This window comes from Coenobita brevimanus, chromosome 14 (genome assembly GCF_032717465.1).
Source record: "Coenobita brevimanus isolate Jiangsu-jjx chromosome 14, ASM3271746v2, whole genome shotgun sequence".
Lineage (NCBI taxonomy): Eukaryota > Metazoa > Arthropoda > Malacostraca > Decapoda > Coenobitidae > Coenobita > Coenobita brevimanus.
This window is the reverse complement of record NC_136967.1, coordinates 12,420,027-12,443,619: the sequence shown is the minus strand read 5'-3', so window position 1 is coordinate 12,443,619 and position 23,593 is coordinate 12,420,027. Positions and strand designations below refer to the sequence as shown.

General features: G+C 40.3%; 1 protein-coding gene across 1 annotated transcript; it reads right to left on the bottom strand.

The window, feature by feature from the left end:
* Positions 1-2,353: 2,353 nt before the first annotated feature.
* On the bottom strand, positions 2,354-19,910 carry LOC145418287 (sodium-coupled monocarboxylate transporter 1-like). The gene is made up of 8 exons (XM_080286729.1): positions 19,821-19,910; positions 17,981-18,169; positions 16,843-16,997; positions 13,370-13,588; positions 11,979-12,097; positions 11,105-11,247; positions 2,653-2,929; positions 2,354-2,493 (listed from the first exon to the last, which is right to left on the bottom strand). Exons 1-8 carry the CDS (start codon positions 19,908-19,910, stop codon positions 2,354-2,356), a joined length of 1,332 nt encoding a protein of 443 aa, XP_080142855.1.
* Positions 19,911-23,593: the final 3,683 nt, after the last annotated feature.

Genomic DNA, 23,593 nt, shown 5'->3' with positions numbered 1-23,593 from the left:
CTGCTTTCTCTGTGTGTGGATGTATCCGCCCCCGCGTGCCTGTCGTTCTCTCACTCGTACTGTATTCTCTTTCTCACAGGATGAAGTGCCAAGGTGCCTGGATCCAATTTCTCCCTGCTCGGCTCAGCCAGTAGCACACTATCGTAGAAGACCTACTACGAAATATTCCGTCGCTCCAGTTGAAGAGAGTGCCAACCCAGTACAGTGCTGGGAAATGTCGCCATGATCGCAATGCATATTCGAATAACACGGCAGCTCACATATAATATACTCTCAGGTTTCTGCTCGTGTATGAACAGAACTTAATAAACTTGGAGTGGCAGTTAACGCAAAATGAAACAACTAGAGACAAGGTATTGATTGCTATTTATTCACAATGCACACTAAAAGTGATTTACCGAGTTATACCAAAATTTCCTATTTATTTACTCCCAGTCGATTTTATTGAACGCAGGAGAGACTTCGAATTGGAGGCGTTAGCGTTAGGTATTGCCTTCACTGACTCCTTCCGTATTAGAGGTCTCTCCTGAGCTGTATACGGCCGTCTAATGATAAGACTACTTGAGAAAAGCCACTGGTCTAAAGGGGTTAAGCAAACACGTATAAGAGCTAAATTTACATACGTTTTAAATACTTACTGTCATATTATTAACACTTTCCTCAAGTCCTTAACTCCCTTTGCTCAAAAAGTCTCACCTATTCTGAATCGAAAAGTGTGCAGACATGTGTAGTTAACGTATTTTTACTTACTTATTAGGGGAATTAGAATAACCAGAAATAATGGTCAAATCACAGGAACGTATAAGCTTCTTACTTGTTACACTCACAGAAATAGTGATTTGTTTTGATCCTTAAGTGAATGATCATCCATCCGTCAAACATCCAGTCCTCTATTACCAAATAAGGATCGAAGGCGCACGGAACTGGGCTACTTATTTCCTACGTTTGAGGCAAGAGTGACCAGTCGTTCATCCCAAAGTGGCAATACATGAACAATAAACCTTAACCACCACTTGGATTTTTCCCTTTGTGGGCCACATTCGGTCGGAGCGCCTTAAACCACTAGACCAGGGGTGGGGAACGTCCGGCCTCCAGGCCGTATAAGGCCCGCAAGACCATTTGATCAGGCCCGCGACGCAATTCATAAATGCAATTTCATAAACTCATAAACGAATATATACAGTATATATATATATATATATATATATATATATATATATATATATATATATATATATATATATATATATATATATATATATATATATATATATATATATATATATATATATATATATATATATGGAGCCTCTGTGGTTCAGTGGTAAAGTGCGCGTTTTCGTACACTGAAGAACGAGAGTTCGCGCCCCGCCAGGGTAATAAACTTTGGGACCGTTCCTCTGGCCACGTACTGCTTTGGCAGACATCAGGGGTGCTGTGGTTGAACCAGTGTCGCATACTATAAAGTATGCTTGCACCCAATCGGCTTGCGCGGGCCGATTACACTTGGTTCAGAGACTAGACACGCATCCAAAGCCACTCCAACACAACAATTACACTTACAAGCATTTTTCACCGTACATACAGTACAATCTCTACTAGACAACCTAAGCTACTTGGTAGAGATACATTGGCTGTATCGTCCCCACTTCGATGGGGATAGGCCGGTCCTGCAGTGGATACTCAAACGGCTGCTGCTGCTGCTGATGATGATATAGATAGATATATATATATATATATATATATATATATATATATATATATATATATATATATATATATATAGATAGATAGATAGATATTATGTACTGGGCTACAGTTGATTTTAAGTTAATAATTTTGTATGGCCAGCGACTGATGTTAAAAATATCCTAACGGCCCTTAATAGGAGAAAGGTTCCCCACCCCTGCACTAGATCAACTGGTGTTTGTTCGATTATTGATTACCAGTCAAACTAACCAATAACTTTCTGTGCTACAAGAAACCATTTGGCTCGTCACTTAGAGTAGAGTAGCCTGAAGGTGACACTATGTCAAGTTCCAGTCTTCATGTATCCTATTCTATTACAGGCTCGGTCTCAGGCACACTGAACAACACCTCTCACACATTTTGCAGGAACTACCCTTGGCACCAACGGTGACCCTCTTCATGGTCAGCAGAGGCAACAGTTCCCTAACTTTCTTCCATCCTCTTTTCATTTTAGCAACAAAACAATATCCAAACCTTTAATCATGTGCTTCAGTGTATAAAAATTTAATCGAAATATGAAACTTTTTGCTTCAGTTTACAAAAAAATGTTTTGATATTATTTTAATCATATTTAGAGATTATTCAAAGGAAAACATTCTATCATTTAGTCCTCTGTTGAGCTAACAACAGACATTTCCCAGTGCTGCCGCCGTGACCGAGACAGGATTCCACACAGCCATCGGTGGAGCCGCGTGCAGGCGGGATTGCTCAACCTCTCGTCAACGGCTCCAGGACACAGCGGACCTGTCGACATTAACATTCGCACAGCTACACTTGAAAACAAATAATGCGTTATTGTTCTCGTAATGAACAGTTGTTCTGTACAGACAAAATTTAAAATAAGTGCCTACACACCAGTACAGAGTGCAGTGATGTTGCTGATTACCAGGCATACAAGGATACCGATCGTGCCAAAGTAGTAATGTGAGATGTCGAACACGGTCCTGCCATCGACGTTTTGAGTGGATGGAGCTAGTGTTAGCAGGACATCACTGGAATCCGAGGTGACAAATTCGGCATCAGGCGTGGGTGAGGTGATGTTGGTGAGGTGGAAGAGGTTCTCTGGGCAGCCGTCAGTGGAGAGCGGGAGGTGGGGCGGCGACCCCCCACCCCAGACAAACTTGCCCACAAGTAACCACATGCAGAACAAGAAGGCCACACCGAAGCCCACCACTGCACCCTGATACAAAATAAACAAGATACCGATAACCAAGATGTCACTTACTCTAGTACATTCGTCCGACGTGGATAATTTATCTTCAATGTACGGCAAACAAATACACAAATTACCTGAATAACACTTGTCCATGTTCCTCCTAATTTTAGCCAACGTTTTAATGAGTAATAACGTTATAGTTTGCAAATTTTCAGAAAAAGTTTTAACCCTACCTTTGTACAAAAACATCGGAAGTAAAATTATCCGGCTAAAGCTTGTCATTACTGATGATAAATTAGTTTGCAAGTGAGACTATTCAAAGTATAGTCCATGCAAGCACGTGCAATTTTTGCCTAAAGCTCTTCAGTTAGAGAATGACTGTCTTATAATATTTTGTCTATAGTTAGACCTTTATATTCCATATAGGAAATCTCTCAGAATGGCTTCAACAGCCCTTTGAGTAACGGGTAAAATAATACAGTACTCATAAGTGGTTAGCGCATACTTTATAACGCAGTTATTACAGTTAATTGTTTATTTCATTTGCCACTCAACGTTAGGGACTAGGAATATTTGTCCATATCATCATCGTAACCCTAATTCCCTCCCAAAATAAATTATAAGGCGAGATTCAGAAACATGGAAATAGAAAACACCAAAGTCGGAGAACTATCAGGCAGCATATCCAGTCATTTGTGTCACTGTCATTCACAGATCATCCTGTCCCGTGAAAACTTGGCTCCTCCTCACTGCTAAACCATCTACATATGAGTTCGTTTGTTTTTTGTTTTAATTTGCCTGACATAAACCTGCGAGACAGTCATTCCACTGACAAACAAGTCAGGAAAAGGATGCAACTCTTTTCATGTGTATATCCAAACACACTTAATCCAGCTATTCGATCTTGTGTCAGTTCTTAAGCTGCCACAACTTACAACCTCGTTTCCACACACACATGTCCATCCACTTCTTGGCCTACCAAGCCTCCTTCAACCTCCAAACGTACACATACTGTACATACATATGTAGAGTATACCCATTTCACCACCCTATTTACATCTCTCCTCTGACTATGCGACCATACCGTCAAAGTACACTCGTCTACTCTTTTATCAAATAGACTTTATTACTCATACTCTACCTATTTCACGCATCTTTATTCCCTATCCTCTCCATTTTACGCAACTCACACAACCATTTGCAAAAGCTCCGATTCTATTACTCTCACTCTTCTTTTTACTCGTACACTCATGTCAAAGTCTTGCTTCCATACGATTATATAAGCACCAACACAACTTCATGCAATCCAGCAGCTGTCTCCTTACTCGATCCCACTTAGTATCAAGGCCTTCATTGCACCGGCCACCCATCATCCCTGTGCCATTCTGCTCTCCATTTTTTTTTTTTACAGATTTACCTTTAATTTTAATGCCCATCAGCATAAAATCTGATATCATGACGTGCTTCTAATAATATTGCCAGTACACTCCTGGAATCTCACGTATAACCTTTCTATTGTTGGCTGTTCAGTCACTTGTAGTATATTGCATATTTCGCAAAATCACTTGTAAATGCTTGGTGGACACATTTTAGAATATAACTGTCACTTCACTGCTGTGACGCTTAATTTAACATTCTCATCAGGAGTAAAATATTTGGTATTAATCATCAGTCTGATGTCTCTAACAAATGGACTCCAGAATCATCCTTCTAATACATTTCAGTCATAAGCTATGCTTATATTCCATTTTCAGCTTCATTTAGCAACAGACACATTCTGTTTCTGTTACTAAGCATTATCATAGCATTATTATGACGTTAACACTGAATAAATCTCACCTAAATACCCTAGCTAGACACTGGAATAATCTTTTTAGCATATTCTAGTTAAAACTTGTCTGTTTGTCTTTTTCATTCACATTAGACGTCAGCCGTCATGAATGTAAACAGATTACGAATTGCCAAGACTTGTGAAGCATGCATCTGAGTGATTCCACATCTAGGATTCCTATGATTCATAAATCCACATATATATATATATTTAAATAACAGAACAGAGGAAGGAATAACAAATGAATTTAAAAAAATAATCCATACACCAGATTACTAGTGTCCTCTTCATAAAATATCTGTAACAGACTTGAACAATTGTAGATTGAAGTTTGCAGGGAAACAACACTGGGGAAGCGAGTTCCAAAGAGATGCAGTACGGGGAATGAAAGAATTCTGATAGGCAGAAGTTCTGCAATATGGTTGAATGACATTCCAGTCATGAGCACTACCAGATGCCCGTGTAGCACGAGGGAAGGCATGGAGAGGTGACAACATGGACGCAACTTCGTCTGAGCAATTGCCATAGAAATATCTGTAAAATAATGCAAGGGAAGCAATATTCCTTCTTTCTTGTACGGGAGGTAGTTTATTTGTAAAGGCAGGGTTGTTAATAATTTTATAAGTTTTGTTCTGAATTTTGTCTAGTTTTAATGCAACCACTCCACATCCATTCCACAAGGGTGAGCAATATTCAAGCTGAGACCGCACATGACTCTTATAAATTACAGCTAACTGCTCGTCAGTGAAGAAGATACGGACTCTGTACATTAATCCAAGCTTCTTTGAGGCGGTTTTAGCAAGTGATCTAACATAAGAGGTCCAGCTAAGGGCACTGTTAAGTGAGACGCCGAGAATTTCAATACTTTTGGAGATGGAAATATTAGTAGTACTGAAGGTAATATACGAATCTTGCAATATCTGTCTGTTTGTAAATTGTATGTATTTGGTTTTACTAGCATTAAATGAGACAAAGTTGTTTTGTCCCTATTCACTGATCGTAGATCGGTCTTGATTTATAGAGATGGCTGTACTGAGTTGAAAGGTAGAGATATTAGACTTTGTAAATGGGTGTCTGAGTGTGAATGAACTATGTAGTGTTGAGTCATCTGCATATGAGTGGATGGGATTGTGGGTGACAAATAGGAGATCATTAATATGAACCAGGAACAGGGTTGGGGACAGAACTGACCCCTGTGGCACGCCGGCGTTAATTGGAATATACATCATCTACTATTACTCTTATTTTCCAGTCACTGAGATATGAGGAAATCAATGGAACAAAAGACGTTAGTGCATAGCAAGGGAGTTTGGACAGCAGGGAACGGTTGCATACTTTATCGAAAGCTTTAGAAATATCAAGGGCTACTGCATGAGTTTCTCCATGCAGGTCAGTTGATTGATGGATGGTGTGAGTTAGGAGATTATGTCAATGGTGGATCTTTCGTGGCGAAGAGTATATTGCCTATCACTAAATAAGCTGTTGGATTCAAGATGTTCAACAATGTGCTTATTAATTAAAGTTTCAAATGCCTTACCAAGAGAAGATGTGACTGCAATTCGTCTGTAATCAGAAGGGTCAGAGGAACTTCTTTTCTTCGGAATTGGGTGGATATTGGCTTTTTTCCATGAATTTGGGAATGAAGAAGTACGTATGCATAGTCTGAATAATTTAGGTAGAACAGAGGCAAGTGCAGGGGATTTCTTTTTCAAAACAATTGGCAGAATTCCATCTGGGCCTGGAGCTTTGTTGGTGAGTAAATTGTCTAGGATGGATTTTACGTATCTTGTCTGTATTTTAAGTGGAACAATTTCGGGAGAGTCAAGTTCTAGTACAGGGACGTTCTGGCTGGTATCGTCTGTGGTAGAATTTCTGGCAAATGTACTGGCAAAAATACCTGCTTTCGCACGTGGGTCAATTGTAATGTTGCCATCTGAAGATTTTAGTGGGGGAATGGATGGTGACTTGTTAAAGTTATTATTGAAAGAATTAAGAGTTGACCAGAATATTCTATTGTCATTAGGGTTGTTAAGTAGTTTTGATGCTTGCTTTTGAAGAAAGTTTGATTTAGCTAGATTTATTATATATATATAGATATATATATATATATATATATATATATATATATATATATATATATATATATATATTTTGCCAGACGCCTCAATCCCGTTCGGGGTGGCCACAAACAAATCGCCTCCACGTCGCCCTGTCCCCCGCCATTTCGCTGCCCTGCTCCCAACTCACACACCCCTCTCTCATATATCTCTCCACCCCATCCATCCATCTCATCCTCGGCCTCCTCCTCCCTCTCCCCCCCTCCACCTCACTCACATACACTCTCTTCGTCAGTCTTTCACCCTCCCTCCTCTCCACTTGGCCAAACCACCTCAGTGTATTCTTCCTAACGCTTCCTGTCACATCCACATCCACACCACAACGCTCCTTTATATCCTCATTTGTCAGCCTGTCTCTCCATGTGACTCCACAGGCTCCTCTTAAATAACTCATTTCCACTGCTCTCACTCTTGACTTGTGCCCTTCCAACAACGTCCAAGCTTCACTTCCATACGTTAGAGTTGGTATCACAATACTGTCATGCAGTAACTTTTTCACTTCCATGCTCACTTCCCTGTTTCTTATCACTGCTTTCAAGGAACCAGCAACCTTTCTTCCCTGATGTACCCTTTCAAGCACTTCACCCTAAAAACCTCCATCCTTACTCATCACACTACCCAAGTACTTAAACCTACTCACATTTTCCAATTCCATACCATCCAACCTCGCTGTACATTCACTGACTTCACCTCTCTCAAAGACCATCACTTTACTCTTCCCTACATTCACCTTTAGATTCCGTTTCTTGCTCACTTTCCCAAACTCATCCACCAAGCTTTGCAGCTCCCCTTAGTCTTCACTCAACAACACAGTATCATCTGCGAACAACAGTACAGGGAGTTTCCAAACACTACCCTCTCCCACCAGGGCCACTCCAATATCCACTACCCTACTTTGTACCTCTTTTATTACTCCATCCATGTACAGACCGAACAACCATGGAGACACGACACATCCCTGTTTCAACCTAAGCTTCAAAGAGAAAAATTCACTAATTTCACCATCCACACGCACTGCAGCCTTAGCATCATCATACATACTCTTCTAAGCATTCAACAACTTCCATTCTACTCCATATATTCTTAATACTTTCCACAATCCTTGTCTATCCACCCTGTTATATGCTTTCTCCAAATCCATGAAAGCCACATACAACTTTTTTCCCTTCTCTAGAAACTTTTCCACTAAAGATCTAAGAGTGAATATCTGATCTACACAACCTCTTCCCTTCCTAAAGCCTCCCTGTTCTTCTCCAACTAATTCCTCTGTTATTTCCCTAACTCTGTCAATAAGTATCCTACCATACACTTTTCCTATTATACTAAGAAAACAAATGCCCCTATGATTACCACACACTTCTTTTTCCCCTTTTCCTTTGTACAAGGGAATAATTATACCTGACTTCCATTCCTCCGGAACTTTACCTTCCTCCCAGGCCAATCTGCACATCTTCCACATCCATTCTACTACTATCTCTTCCCCATGCTTCAACATTTCACCACACACTCTATCAATTCCTGGGGCATTCCCCAATTTAACTTTCTTCATTGCTTCCACAACTTCTATCCTACTGATTTCTTCCTGTCTTCTCACCTCCCTCCTTCTCCCAGCCATTCCCCAGCCACTTATACTCGCATCGCTTTCATCCTCTGTGTTCAACAATTATATATATATATATATATATATATATATATATATATATATATATATATATATATATATATATATATATATATATATCCGTGATCATGATACATCTGCTGGACTAAAACTGTTTTGTTCAGCTCGTGACTTGTGTTGTATTGGTCAGTGAAGGCTATACCTTCCAAGTCCAGCTAGAAATCTCTCTCTTGAGCTAAATAAAATCACTTCGTATCACCAGGAATTCCCTTGGCCACGACCTCCCAAAAGTTGCCATTACTCACTCACACAGTCGCATTCTTTTTAAAAATCCCTCCCATGATAACTATTAGGGATCAGCACATAAATTTTGCAATAATGTAATCATTATTTATTATACCAGTTCTCTAGACTTGATTTACTGAGAAAAATATTGCAGGGCAGGTACTAAAATACATAAAACGACAAGTGGTGCGATAGCACTTATCACATAATATTACAAGTCGCGCTGCATGTTTATTTTGAAACGCCTGTCACGTAGTTTTCAAACAGATTAATGCTTCATCTGGCAAATACTGAAGTGAATGCACCGAATGTCATTTATGAAAAAAGTATAATTTTCAAAACTGGAAACATGGAAAACGAAACCTCCAGCCTAAATCACAGGCGCCGAATAAGCCAAAGACGTTGCGCATGATACCGGTGCAGATAATCTAAAATTGACCTGTACTAATATTTAGCGTTAAAACGACTTAGTATTACAATTATTTAAAGATATATGAATGTAAATTTTTCACATATTGAAACAGCAAGGAATATATATGAGTCTGAGTGACTAATTAATGTTTGAGCAAAGAAAAATATTCGGCCCGGAAATGAGCTTGTATGCTAATGTTTCCATACCAGCCACAAACCTTTCGCGGGACGAGCGCATCATTGTATACGGTCTTCACTTGAGGTCTACTAACATCCGGCATTCAAATTACTTTATATTAGTTTCATATATACTGTACATACAAGGATATGAATTTTGCATTTCATTCAAATATTGAGATAACATGAACCTTGATGGAAAGAGCTAAGAACACGGTTGGTCCCTGAAATGAGACAGTATGCCAACGTACTTTGGTTATTTCCATTTACTTATGATGGAGCGTCTTTTCCTCATTGAATTGGGTAAATATGTTAGTAATATTTTACTTGTGACTACAGTGGTACTTGAAGCACATAAAAGAAAGTAGTTTCGGTGACCAACTTATAATGTATTCAGTTATCAGGTGAGAGTTGGCATCTTTTGGGTTTGTAGCCATGGCAATAAGACAAGAAGAAACACTCACAGAGACGATACCCGTGCCTTGCAGTCGGTCTAAGGTCCAAATCTTAGACCTTACCTTGTCATCTTGACCGGTGATCGATTGTTTTCAAATAGAATTACTTCACCCCTGAGTAATCCTCAACACTTACACCACGTTTGGCTAATTTCGATCAAAACTGCTTGAACTGACACTTCCCTATGGCCTTAGCCTTAGACCTACTGTATTCAAAAACCGAATCGCTTCATTCCATATTTATCTTTGATCACCCCCCCCCCAAATGCGACCAAAATCGAACAAAAAGTGTTTAAGTTATAGGGCCAAATGTTGACCTTGCCCTGTGACCTTGATGATTGACCAGCTGTTAATAAAATCGAGAAGCTCCATCTCCTGACCGTCAATCACTAAATCAAGCTCGATTTTAATTTCAGCTGACCTTATCCTTTGCCCTTGACCTATAGTCAATTGGTCTCAAAAACATTAGGGCAGTCCCTAAGACGAAGCCCTAACCTTTCCACCAAGTTTGATTCAAACAGAATAAAAACTGTTTGGGTTTTCTGTACACACACACACACACACACACACACACACACACACACACACACACACACACACACACACACACACACACACACACACACACACACACACGCTCGCGCTCCGAGCTATTGCGGGCGTAGTTTGGGTACCTTATTAGGTATCCAGAGCACACCCGCCGCGCTACCGCGCCCACTGGCACGTGCGTTTATCGACCACATGTCCTGCGTCACTCCAAGGAGCCGACACGGAAGTAAGGAAATGAGCGTGGTGAGCAAAGACGTGAGTGAATGAGCTGAAACGTTGGTGGGAGGTGGGGCAGGGGCAGTAAAATACATCCACTGAAAATGGGTGTTGTTGGATTCGTGGTTTAGGTACAGTAATGGTATATTTGAAATAATATCTGAACGTGATCATGTTGGTGGGACAGTGGTAATGAAATAGCCACGAGGAAAATGAAATGAGTGAGATGAGCTGAACTTTTTGTGGAGGAGTGGGTAGAGGCCATGAGAGTATACGCTGTGAAAATGCATTGACACCTTGAGTGTAATGAACGTCTATTTCAAACCTCTCTTCAACAAGAACAAGATCAGCTTGCTTGGCCCTCCGTAACCTTGTGTGTTACAAAGCAGGCAAAATTGCATACTCGGGTGAGAGGGGTTTTGTAGCCAGGGAACTTGCTTCATCTTAATGGACCGGATTTCTGTAAAGCATTTAATAATATTTTTTTTATCAGTAAATATTTGTATCCTTAATTTATATCCTTCCCTTGGTGTTGACCCAGGGTGTGCAGATGCCGGCCAGGTACACTCCCAAAAGCGGCCCAGTCAAAGCGCCGGAGAAACTCAGTATCACCTTAAACACACTGCCAATCTGCTCCACGAGGTACCCAAGTGCAATACTGGAGAGTCCCGTCACCGCCGCTAAGAGTAATACAAGACAAAAGATTCTAATTATCTGATTTGCTGACTGTGCGTTTGTGACTAGATCGAAATAGTTAACACATGAGAAAGATTCTAGTTAAGTACAGTAATTGGCTGATTGTGCTTATGAGACTGTGACTACATATAAATATTTGAGATACGACAAAGATTCTGTTTTTGTAATATGCTGATTGCGCTTCGATGACTAGATCGATAGACACAACAAAGATTCTGGAAAGGCAATATGCTGATCGTACTTCTGTGACAGGATAGAAAGGAACACGACAGAGATTCTGGTTATCTAAGTTTGCAGTTGCGTTTCTATGACTAGACGGAAATACTTAAGACAGGACAAAGATTTTGATTATGTAATTTGCTGGTTGTGCTTCTATGATTTGATTAGAAAGTACAAGATAAGCCAAAGATTCTTGTTACTGATGCTTGTTCTTCTATGAAAAAGGTCAGAAACTCTCCGGAATCACGATGTTTACAATTATATTTCCATGATAATCCCTTCACTCTAATGACTTTCATATATTTTTTAACAATACAAGGGAGATTTGTTGCAATGAAATGAATAATGGAGACTATATCTGACTCCTTCAGTTGGTAAAGTCTCTCCTAAGAAGAATACAGTCGTCTGGTAATAGCAACAATTATATGAAAAATAGGTGTCAGGGTGAAGAGATTACACAAACAGTTTTACAGTAATCCATTAGCAATTGTCTCACTCAGTAGCCTGAGAGCAGTAGTGGATGAGGCGCTGCCCATATTTCTGAAGAGTGGTAATGTCTTCAGTAGGTCCTCCCAGATCAGACACGCTATTGAGTTTGCGTAGCTGGAGAGGGAACTGTCGAGGAAGGTAACACAGGTTGTAGCTGAATATAATTGTTCACTATACCAACCGCCAAGCAACTCGTCTCTTAAGCCCCGCCCCTGTCCTTAAATCGTGGCCTCATGTCCATGGCCTTCCATTCTCTGGGTAGTGGGTGGGTGAAGGGTGCGGGTTAAGAGAGAAGTTGTCTGGCGGCGGGTATTGAAGATATGGCAGTAACATAATGTTGAAGGATTAAGGCCAGATCCTGTGAATCATTCAGTTTTTTGCACCGAGAGGGTGAAACGAGAACAACCTCCTCCCCCTCCCCCATTTTTTTTACTTTGTTACTGAAACACGTGTTGGTAGTTGGAATTAATATGAACCAATTATCTCGCTGCTGAATAATTTCTATGAAAAGGAGTGTATTTTAACATATCCTATCCTCTCTGGTGTAACGGGTGGCCCGTAAATAGCGCTCCACTAGAAATTTGTCTGGCAGTTCCTTGTGCAATCTTGTGTGTTGTAGGGACGGCTGAGTGTGCTGGCATGGGCGTGAGTGTGGCATTGGCGGTAGGATACTAACTGAACAGATGATGCTGGAGGGACATTAATAACTTATCAAGCCGTTCCCGCAACATACGAGAAATCGCCCCGGTAGAGTGAAAAAGAAGCGTTATCACGCTGGCCACCCTGAATTAAAGATGCCCAACATAAAAATAGGGATTTTACCTGCACTTTCGTTTTCTTTCTTTCTTCCTTAAGAAAAAGTTACAACGGCTCTACACCATTTCCGTTGCATTTCTTCATGACTAGCATCATATCCCAGGATTAATCCCTTCTTACAACTCTACATTCAAGATGGAGAGTTGTCAGTTTTAGGCCAAGATAGAGTAAAAGGAGCAGCATAGCCAGCTTTGGAACGGTCTTTTTCAGTCTGTTTTCACACTTATCTATGACATCTGGGTTTTTAAACGCTCAGTGTCCTGGCATTTCGAAATGAATGGACCAAAATTTTGGTTTCCATTTTGTGTTACTCTGGACTTTTTTTTTTTTTTTTTTTTTTTCAGATTCCAGCCTGTGGTTTATTCTTCCCGTATCAAAGAAAAGGGCATGCACGTACAAACACACCCTTACAAATTACGGGAATTTGATAACCTAACTTCGTATCTTCACCGAAGCATACAACTAATCTATGTATAAATCGCGTAAGTGTAATGATAAATGTTACACCGTACCCTCACTTGCAAGTTCCAGCATTCCAAAGTTCTGAACCTTGACTTACATCCCTCCTATGGCGAGACTAACCTGAGAACACCGCCGTATGCTCCGGCCACAAAAAGTCCAGGTACACCCTTAAGATGACCCAATTTGTCCATCACCAGGTAAGGGATGATCTGGTCAGGCGTCTGTATTCTGCCTGAGGTAAGTGGATCACAGCGGTGGTAGACGGCGAATGCCACCACCCCCGCAAAATAAAACAGACCATACAACAGCCATATGCCCACACCAAAGGACACACATAACCTGCAAAATGGAGGACATTGTAGTCTTCTGTAATCTTTCACGTAGTTGTTTACACTAAAGAGGTCGTAAGGCATTTAATATTTCATCATTGTCAGTGAAACTATGACGGTAGGAAATAGTCAGTTGTCACATGTTTAGCTTTCTGAGCAGCTTTATACAGTGGTAGGGCATGTGAATTGGTAGTCTCACTAAACTGGAATTTAAATTCATTTTCTGGTTTATTTAACTCCATCGCAATGCCATATCATCCACAGTATTTTCCGATTTAGGCATTTCTCCACGGCACCACAATCAGTTTGTCTACGATAAAATAATTACTGGTGCTCTGTATTCAGCCGATAATTAGAGCACAATTTTCAAACGTTATAGCAGTAGTTAACCTTTAATCAAGTAATACTTTCATTACCTGTGTACTACTGCGGACATTAATGTCGATCCACATATGTACGATAAATAGACAATGAGCAATGGCTTTCGAAATCCAGTATTGCGAATATTTGAACCCAACAAGTTTTTCTGAATTCAGTGTAAGAGTTTCATAATTGCTGAACCAAAAAGTGGATCGATATTACTGACCTCAACAGTACAGTGAACCAAGGTAAAGAGATTTATGAAAGGTAGATTCACCGTCCCTGGCTCTCGCAGAGAGTTTGACGTCAAGGATAAGACAAAGAGAGAGAATGGGAGCGTGAAAGAAAACGAATGTAATGGTACACCAATGTAAACTGACGATTTCCGGATCAACTGGTAGGTGTTTAGTGTTACTATACTCTCAACCAGTGATCTCTGTCAATATTTTCAGTTGTTGTTTTTTTTCATAATCAGCTAGCTTACAGGCATCTGTGACGTCGGATCTGTGTCTGTATGACCCTGTATACATTCCTATATTCTCTGAAAACAGTTCTTCTTGACATTTTTTATTATATCTCAGAAACATAGCATTAACCTTTTCATTGCTCTGCATGCAGTTTAGGATGCAAATAAAAGTAATCTGTATAGGCCAGGGAGCTGATAACACAGGGCAGGTAGGTGAGCAACTGGCCTCACTACGAAGTGGAGACCCTAAGTCTGGATTATCTGTGACGTCATGCGCAAACTGAGACACGTTTTTGCTCCCCCCTCCCCCCCGCGGTCTGAAACTACCTTATATTCTCTTTACCTTGTAGTGAACATCTTACCTCTGTGCCGTGGAGAGGCTGGCGACAGAAGCTAACCTCTGGTAGGTGATCTGGTTGACAGCGATGATATGAAGAGAGAAGGACAAGCCCGCGGCAAACGCGGACCAAAAGGTGCAATGGGTAAAGGGGCTGGGTCTGAAACTGTAAGGAGAGATGACGTTTGGTATAAAGCAATGATATCAGGGACGCTCGACCCAATAGTATCGACAGAGTACCATTATTCTAAAGTATTCACTGTTGGTAATGTTATTTGAAATACAATGTATATCATGGCAGACACTAACAGCTGTATGATGCATTTAAATGTTCTTTTACCCGTTCACCGAGTCGTCATGCGCCACATAATTTTTTTTCTTCTCTTTTGCCACTTAGTTATTGTATTCTTTTTCGCCACTTACAGTTATTGTATTTGTTATCTGACGATATTTCTACCTATAAACAAAGACAAAAGTCGTGTCGTGAAATTTGGTGAAAGCATCTGCTATAAGGTTCAAGTTTTGGTGCGCTCTGCTTTGTGTCGTACGGACGGTTGGTGGCACCGACATAAAATGCCATTTGTTCAACGTGACGAACCTGTGGATGTGAGCATATTTCTGGTACCGAAGCAAAACGTATCTGTATATTGTGTTTTTTCCAACTGTTGCTTTTACTTGTTACGTATGAAGTTTTTCATATGTTCTTTTTTTTTCTGTCATGTCAGCAACACTGCCGTTCAGTTACCTGAACTCTGTCCTGAATTTAGTTTTTTTTTCTTTCTTTCTTTATTAAACTTCTACTTAGCTTAAATTGATAATTATGAACTGTGATGTTCATTATGTCAATATTCAGCAAAATTGTCCGAGCTACTGTATTTTACACATGAGGATAGATTTACTGTATAATGATAATCGAATGTTTTGTTATGAGTGGGGAAATTAATCCAACAGGCTGGAGTTCGAACACATAACCCAGGAGACAGATCATCACCTGAACGAATATGGTTCCCATATCGTCAAATGAGGATGTAAAGGAGTGTTGTGGTGTGGATGTAGATGATAGAAAGCATTACAAGAAACACACCGAGGTGGTTTGGCCATGTGGGGAGGATGGAGAGTGAGAGACTGACGAGATGAATGTATGTGAGTGGGGTGGAGAGGGAGAGAAGGAGGGGAAGGCCAAGGATGAGATCGAGGGATGGAGTGGAGAAGTATATGAGAGAAGGGGGTTTGATTTGGGAGCAGGTCAGTGAAATGCCGGGGGACAGGGTGACGTGGAGGCGATTTGTTTGTGGCCACCCCGTATAAATGATTAAGGCGCCTGGCAATAGGTATATAGATAGATAGATATTAAAACTTCGGACTTTTCTGGGTTCCTTTATACCGTCATCTCATCACCAGTAGATAAGAAGTTTGAGAAAATTAGGCCAGCCAACCACGAATATATAACTGTGGTAGAGTTCTCACAGTGTTGCAAGTGTTTCACTTAATCTTCAGACAAAACAGCTACAGGACGTTTGTCTTTGATTGCACAATAAGTTTAGTAATGAATCTCGACGGGAAGTTCGTACCAAGTACTGAAATAACGTAGGATGTTCTCTAACGATTTGGCTGATATTTATTTGTACATTTACCAGTATATAATGCAACTATGCTGCAAAATTCATTCAAGCCTGTCCATTAATAAAACTAAGTGTCCCCTTTACAGCTTCGTATTTCCAAGCTGATATGAGACAGATAACAGATAATCCATAACTGTATGCCTCTCTTTCCAAGAATGTTTGCCTTTCTCCACTATCTATTGCCATATGTTCTCACTCAAGGACGTAAAGAGGTTCCAAACCCACGCTACCGTTGTAAAGATCACTTAAGTCATAGGAAACCATCCTACAATCCTGGCAGCGAGTTTATGATAAAAGAACCTCCAACCAGCCTTTGGATACGAACTGAGATTTTTATCACTACACCAGAGTCGTCTTTTCCACTTCCGTAGTAATGACGGTAACTAAGAATAATAATAAAAGCTCTGCGACTGATAAAGGCAGTAAAGATAAAAATAAAAACCACACCTACGGTAAGGGTGTCCGGCACAGTGACTCACTCAAAGAATGATATCCTTTCCCCTTGGATGGCTAGAGCCCAAACGTTGCCAACACCGCCCATGTCAACGCAGCAGAGGATGACCACCAGCAGCACTCCACCGAACAGAGCCAGCGTCTGCAGCACGTCTGTGTACACTATGGCTCTCACGCCACCCTGAAGCATTGGGTACAGTCGGGGACAAAAGTTCGCCTACTGTTCTACTGCATCTACTTCACACATACAAGTTCATTACATTCATCACTGATGCATCATACTAGAGACAATTCATCTACAAACAGCGAAAGATATGAAGCGTCTCTCAGCTTTCGAATACTAGCCAGTAGATGGCAGCGAGTAGATGAAATGGTGCAATAATTGGAGGAACTTTTGTCCAGGACATTACAATATGATTTGTGCTAGTTATCAACGACAAGATATATTGCTTGACTTTTCCTGTTGTGGTTTGCAACAAAGTACAAATCACTTGACTGTATAGCATCAGAATTAAGGATATGACTTGATTTAGATGAAATTTTCCTTAAGTTTGTAGTTTGTAATAGTGTCAGTAATGTTGATATCCATAATGAGGTACAGCAGTGAGGCCCTCAGTATATTGATGTGCCAGATACTAATGCCATATGTGAGATTATGATATGTCTTCATTAAAGGTTGCACTGCGAACAAATGTGTAATAGATAATCCATATTTTTTTTTTTAACTTATGATTTAAAACAGAAAAATATTTCAAAGATACAAAACTGAATATTACAGAAGATTATGTATATACAGTATACCGGTACATAGAGAGATAGATAGATAGATACAGATATAGTTAGGTAGACAGATATATATATATATATATATATATATATATATATATATACAGTATATATATATCCAGTGAGAGAGAGTCAGTGGTTTCAGCAGTATGTAAGTATAAAAGTGATGTACATAAACACATCTGGCAATGCACCAATACCGAAGGTGAGTGTAAACGCTCATAAACCTAGGAATTGGTTCAAGCTAATATTGGACAGTGTAGTGGTAGAGTGCCTTAGTAGCTCCTAGCAACCAATTTGGGTCAGTAACAATGAAAGAGTAACAACATTTACCTGACATAATTACAAGTGTTTCCATCCATCTGCAGCCAAACTTACCAGAACAGTGTAGAAAGTACAGATGGTACCCAGGGAGATCATGACAATCCGAAAGGGCACCCCAAACGCAGCAGACACAACCAGCGTCGGGGCGTATAAACACAATCCCATGTATACGAATTTCTCTACTAACTGACATAATAATCCCAGCTTCAGCACAAATGGTGACTGGTATCTCAACAATAGGTACTGCAAGAAGGATGAGATTATGCTTTAAGTTTCAGTCCATTTTACACCACAACATTAGTCATGGTAAGGTCGGCTATTTAGCTTTCTTTTGATTACAGAATTTTATTACATTATTCCCTACGCCAACGGAGTTGAAGATAATATATTCACCCTTGTTTGTTTGTCCACAAGATACCTCAAAAAGTATTGGTAGATTTCAGTGAAATTTTGTGGGTATGTGGGTCATGGGCCAAGGAAGAGTTGTGTAATTTTTGGAGATCTGACTTCGGATCAAAGCTCAGTACGTGTGTGTGTGTGTGTGTGTGTGTGTGTGTGTGTGTGTGTGTGTGTGTGTGTGTGTGTGTTCACAAGGTATCTCAAAAAAAAAAAAAAAACTTGATGAATATCAATTAAATCTTGTGGATGCGTGGGTCACGAGCAATGGAAGAATTGATTAAATTTTGGTGGCGATGTGAGTTGTCTATCAAAGGCGTTGGCGGGGATATGCGCCCTCTGAGTCTTGTATTCTTGCATTTTATTTATTTTTGTTGTAAAATGCACGCTGCTACAAGCTTCAGCTAGGTAACCCCAATTGCTTCTTTACTTGTACATGGTAATGAGGAAGAAAAGATTACAAAGGTAAGCCTACTTTTGGTGGTGACAAGCAGAAATTAAAAAGTAACTGCTGAAAGGGGACTAACAAGCAATAAACAAGACGGGGCACTCACAGAGTACTAAACCCACGCACCCATCGATTGGCCTATGAGCCGAACATCTGACTTTCTCCTGTGACATTGGCCTTTACCAATTGTTCTTATTTCGAATCTCTTCATCTATGCTTTACCCAAAACTTTTCCACAAAGATTGGCCAAAATCAGATCAAAACTGGTTATGTTGATCTTGCCATGTGACCTTGACTTTTGACCCTTCCTTATGACTTCGGTATTTGTTTGACTGCTATCAAAATCTGCTTAATTTATTATTGCCTCCCGCTGAACCTTTTATCAAAATTTGCTCTATTTCGGACAAAAATTGTTTAACTTGACCTTGCCATATCGCCTTGATCTTTGACCTGTTTTTGTAAAAAAAAAAAAATGAGATCGATCATTTAGCTGACACTCCATTGTTTCATCATGTTTAGTCAAAATCCGACCAAAAGTATTTTATTTTTATTTTTTGGTTCACACACAAACACACAGATCGATTTTTGACCTTGCTCTGTGAACTTTCCCTCTGATTGATTGTTCTTAAAACTGACTCACTTTCATTCTTGACTGAACCTGAATCATTCCACTAAGTTTGGTATAAATCTAATAAAAACTTTCTAAGTTGACTTTACTAGATCAAAATTTTACCTAACCCTGTAACAATTACATCTGACCTATTGTTCTCTAAAACAATAGGTCAGCTGATTTGCTAAAACCCGTTTTCTACCAGGCTTTAATAAAATCCGATGAAAACTTTTTTATTCACACTTTACTTACTTAAAGCTGTCCTTCTATACAGAAGACAACGGGATGCTATACTCACCAAGATGGTATGTTTCTCAGTCTTTGGTGCCAATGTGTGTGACTGTGCAGGCCAATTCTGGGTCCGCAATCTTTACCACACAGTCGGCATGTCAAGTCTGAGTTTGCTGGGAGAACTCTGCTTTGGTTTTGCATCCACTGACTACGCTCTTCTCTGGCCAGGTTTCAAGCTGCTTTGAGATGAATGGTTCCTTTGCTCCAGAGGGGTCACCTTTGTTTTCTGTTAGAGACATTGGTTTCGAGATCTTTTGGTATGATGTTGCATTTCTTCATAGCTGTCCCTATATGATCTTTATATCTCTTCTGTCTTCCAGGGTTGCGATGTGCTTGTTGGCCATACAGGACCTGGCGGGGAAGGCAATGCTCAAGCATGTGGAACATGTGTCCGACCCATCTAATCTGTTTTTTAGCCAGCATGGTTTGTATCCTGTTTGACTCTGCCTGCTGGAGAATTTGTGAGTGAGGGACCTTATCCTTCCATGTGAGTCCTTGGATGCGCTGTATGCATTGTATGTGAAAAGAAAAGCTGTTTGATATGATGCTGGTAAGTAGACCAGGATTCAGCATCATATAAGGTGGAGAGGCATACAGCTGCATATACCGGTACCTTCGTCTTGATTCTCAAGTTGGTGTTTTCAAAGACCCTGGATCTGATTTGCCCAAAAGAGGCTGAGGCGTGGTTGGATCGTGCAGGAACTTCTGCATCAGTGTTATGTTTAACTCTGAGAACAGTTTCAAGGTAGGTAAAATTTTGCACCTGTTTACATTTCCGCCATTTATCTGAAATGCAAGAGGGACGTGCTGCATTGCTTCTTTCTGTTTTATTGACATTTATTTGGAGCCCCATTGTATGATATAGTTGGAAATGATAGTGAGAGACTGTTGTAGAGCCTTTGGGATATGTGCAAGAACAGCACTGTCTTCACCTTACTGCAACTCTGGGAAATGAGCCATGTCAGTCTTTCATTGCGCTTGAAGACAAGTTACCATCTAGGCAGAACTGTATATTTATTCCATTGTCAAGATGCATTTGTTGGTAACTTAAAAGGAAAACTCCAGTGAGACTGATGCTGAAAATGACAGAAGCCAGGACATATCCTTGCTTTACACCCACATCACATTGAAAGGTTGAAAGGTCCACCTATGGACACACGAGCATTCTTGTTGCCATACAGGTTCTTTAGGATGGTAAGAAATTTGTTTGAACTCCAAATTTTATGAGAGCATTTTATGAAAGTTCCCTATTGAAAGTGTTATATACATTTGCAAGATCGATGAATGCAATATACAAGTCATGGTTCTGTTCGTGGTATTTCTCTTGTATCTGTCAGGCAAAAAAGATCATATCACAGGTACTTCGTTCCTTTCGAAATCCATATTCTGTTTTAGGAAGTGTTGACTCAGTCAATTGTTTTGTCAGTTTGGATATCATTATCTTGACTAGTACTTTGATAGCATTCACTAGAAGGGAGATAACTCTACTATTGTCACGATTTGTGCGGTCCCCTTTGTTCTTGCAGATAGTTACCATATCAGAAGTAAGCCATTCAGATGGAATTTGTTCATGGTTCCAGATAGTATGAGATTATGAAGGTGCTTATGAAGTGACTGGCCACCGTCTTTGATTAGTTCGGATGGTATACCATCAGAACCAGGGCTTTTGTTATTTTTCAGAGATCGGATGGCGTGAACAGTTTCTGCAATTGTAGGTGGGACATCGAAATCTGCCACTTGAGGAACATTTGGGATGCTATCAAGGATATTGTGCTCAACCAGGTTTCTTCGATTCAGTAAGGTATTGAAGTGTTGTGCCCATCTTTCAAGGATTGCTTGCTTGTCTTTTAGGAGCTGTCCTTTGGCTGGTCAAAAAGGGTTTATGTTGTGTTTGGTTGGCCCATAAATGGTTATAATGGACTTGTAGAACCCATGTTGGTCGTTAATGTCAGCCAGACTTTGCAGTTCTTTTGCGTGCTCAGTACACCATTTGTTCTCCATGATACGCAGTTTTCTCTAGATTACACTCCTGAGATTCTGGAATTTAGTTTTTAGGGTTAATAAGCTAAGATGAGCCAACCAATTGTTATGTGTTCTATTTTTCATTACAAGAAGGTAATGCCTTCAGCATTTTCATCAAACCAGTCTTAATGGTAGCATGTGGAAAAGCCTAGAGTTTCTTTTGTAGTGCTTTGGAGCAGTGTCTTACTGTTCAGCCATTAAGCATCTAGGTTGGTTGCATTATTGTTTTGATCAAGCGGTAAGCATTGAGGCAGCTTGTGATATTGGTGTGGAAGATGTTACAAGTTGCCACATCCTTTAAACAACTACAGTTTAGTTTCTTGGTGGATGGTCTGCGGTGCGTCTGTGGGGTTTGGCTAGTTGCGGTTTGATGGCTATAAAGTTACGGTCTGTTGAGCACTCAGCACCTCTCATAGCTCGGGTTATAAGAACGTCTCTTCGATCTCGCTTCCTTACAATGACGTAGTCAATTATGTGCCAATGTCTAGATCTTGGGTGCATCCATGCGGTCTTGTGTTTATGAAACTGAAAAATGGTGTTGGTAATGACTAGACTGTGTTCTGGACATAAGGAATGCAGTCTAAGGACATTGTTGTTCATGGTACAAACACCATGGCAGCCTATAATCCCTTGCCAGAGGTCGTTATCTTTTCCTACTCTGGCATTAAAATCTCCAAGCAGGACCAGTTCGAACTGTAACATCCAAAGAGCCATAAATGGTTTCTTTGACGGTGTTCTCAGAGTCAAATGTTGGGGCATAGGCACTAATGAATGTTCGTATTAGTCTTTAGAGAGTGGTATGTGCCTAGACATCAGTCTCTTCAATATACCCACAGGCATTTCTTGGATATTCTGTATTATGTAGCTCCGGACTGCAAAGCCAATATCATAGTTCCATCTAAAATTGTCAGGGTATCCCCTCAAGAAACAGGTATATCCTTCTGCTTCTAATAGGTTGCTCTCTCCTGAGAAGCGAGTCTTAGACACGGCAGCAATGTCAGTTTTATATCTTTTCAGTTCATGGGCAATAAAGGCAGTTCTACGGCGTGGTCGTGTGTCGTGGTCAGTATCAAGCACGGTTCCTACTTGTGTTTTCCAGGTAGCAAGAGTCAGAGGGATTCTTTTGTTTTTTCGACCGTAATGTGGGATACCTTCACACACACACACACACACACACACACACACACACACACACACACACACACACACACACACACACACACACAGATGAGTAAAACATAACACCGCTCTCGCATAGGCATTATATAGATAGATAGATGGATAGAAGAGAGAGAGAGAGAGAGAGAGAGAGAGAGTTAGACAGATAGATAAAGTATTCTCAGATAAGGAAGGAAATGTAGATTACATGACTGGTTTCTTACTGAATGTAAGCTCTTCCCTCCCCTCCCTTTATTTATTATTATAATTGGCTGGTCTGTAATGTTCTGATGTTACTAATTTTTACTTCACGACATGATTCTTATAAAAATATCTCGTCATTTTTAAGTTATACGGGTTTCATCTTGATACCCTTAACACCATCTAAAAGTCCATATGAGAAAGTTTATATGGATACAACTGTGATTTCTGTCTCAGTCGAAAAATCACCAATATGTTACAATACTAGAGACCTAAATATGTATATCTAACTCAGAATCCAGTCCAGTTCAATTCACGATCAAGCACTCTCACCGAGTCTATGGCTGTGACTGCAATGGCAGCGGGAGTCGAGTATTTGGTTGGAGCGGGTTGGAGCCAAAGGTTTCGCAGACTTGTAACCCATTCAAGGCAGCTGCACTGACAGTGAGTGCAAACAAGTGCCAGGTCCAGCCCTCGCTGTTCCATGCTTGAGCTACATGGGCAGTGGCACATGTGTGCCGCCACACTGGCAGCGGGCAGA

What these genes read in the sequence shown, in the direction of transcription:
- LOC145418287 (XM_080286729.1), bottom strand. Translation starts at nt 19,910, where the DNA reads ATGTCTCTAACAGAAAACAAAGGTGACCCCTCTGGAGCAAAGGAACCA. An exon ending in TACTGCTCTCAGGCTACTGA is followed by an intron (nt 11,248 to 11,978) that starts GTGAGACAATTG and finishes TATTACTCTTAG; the next exon opens with CGGCGGTGACGGGACTCTCC. An exon ending in TTACTACTTTGGCACGATCG is followed by an intron (nt 2,494 to 2,652) that starts GTATCCTTGTAT and finishes TAATGTCGACAG; the next exon opens with GTCCGCTGTGTCCTGGAGCC.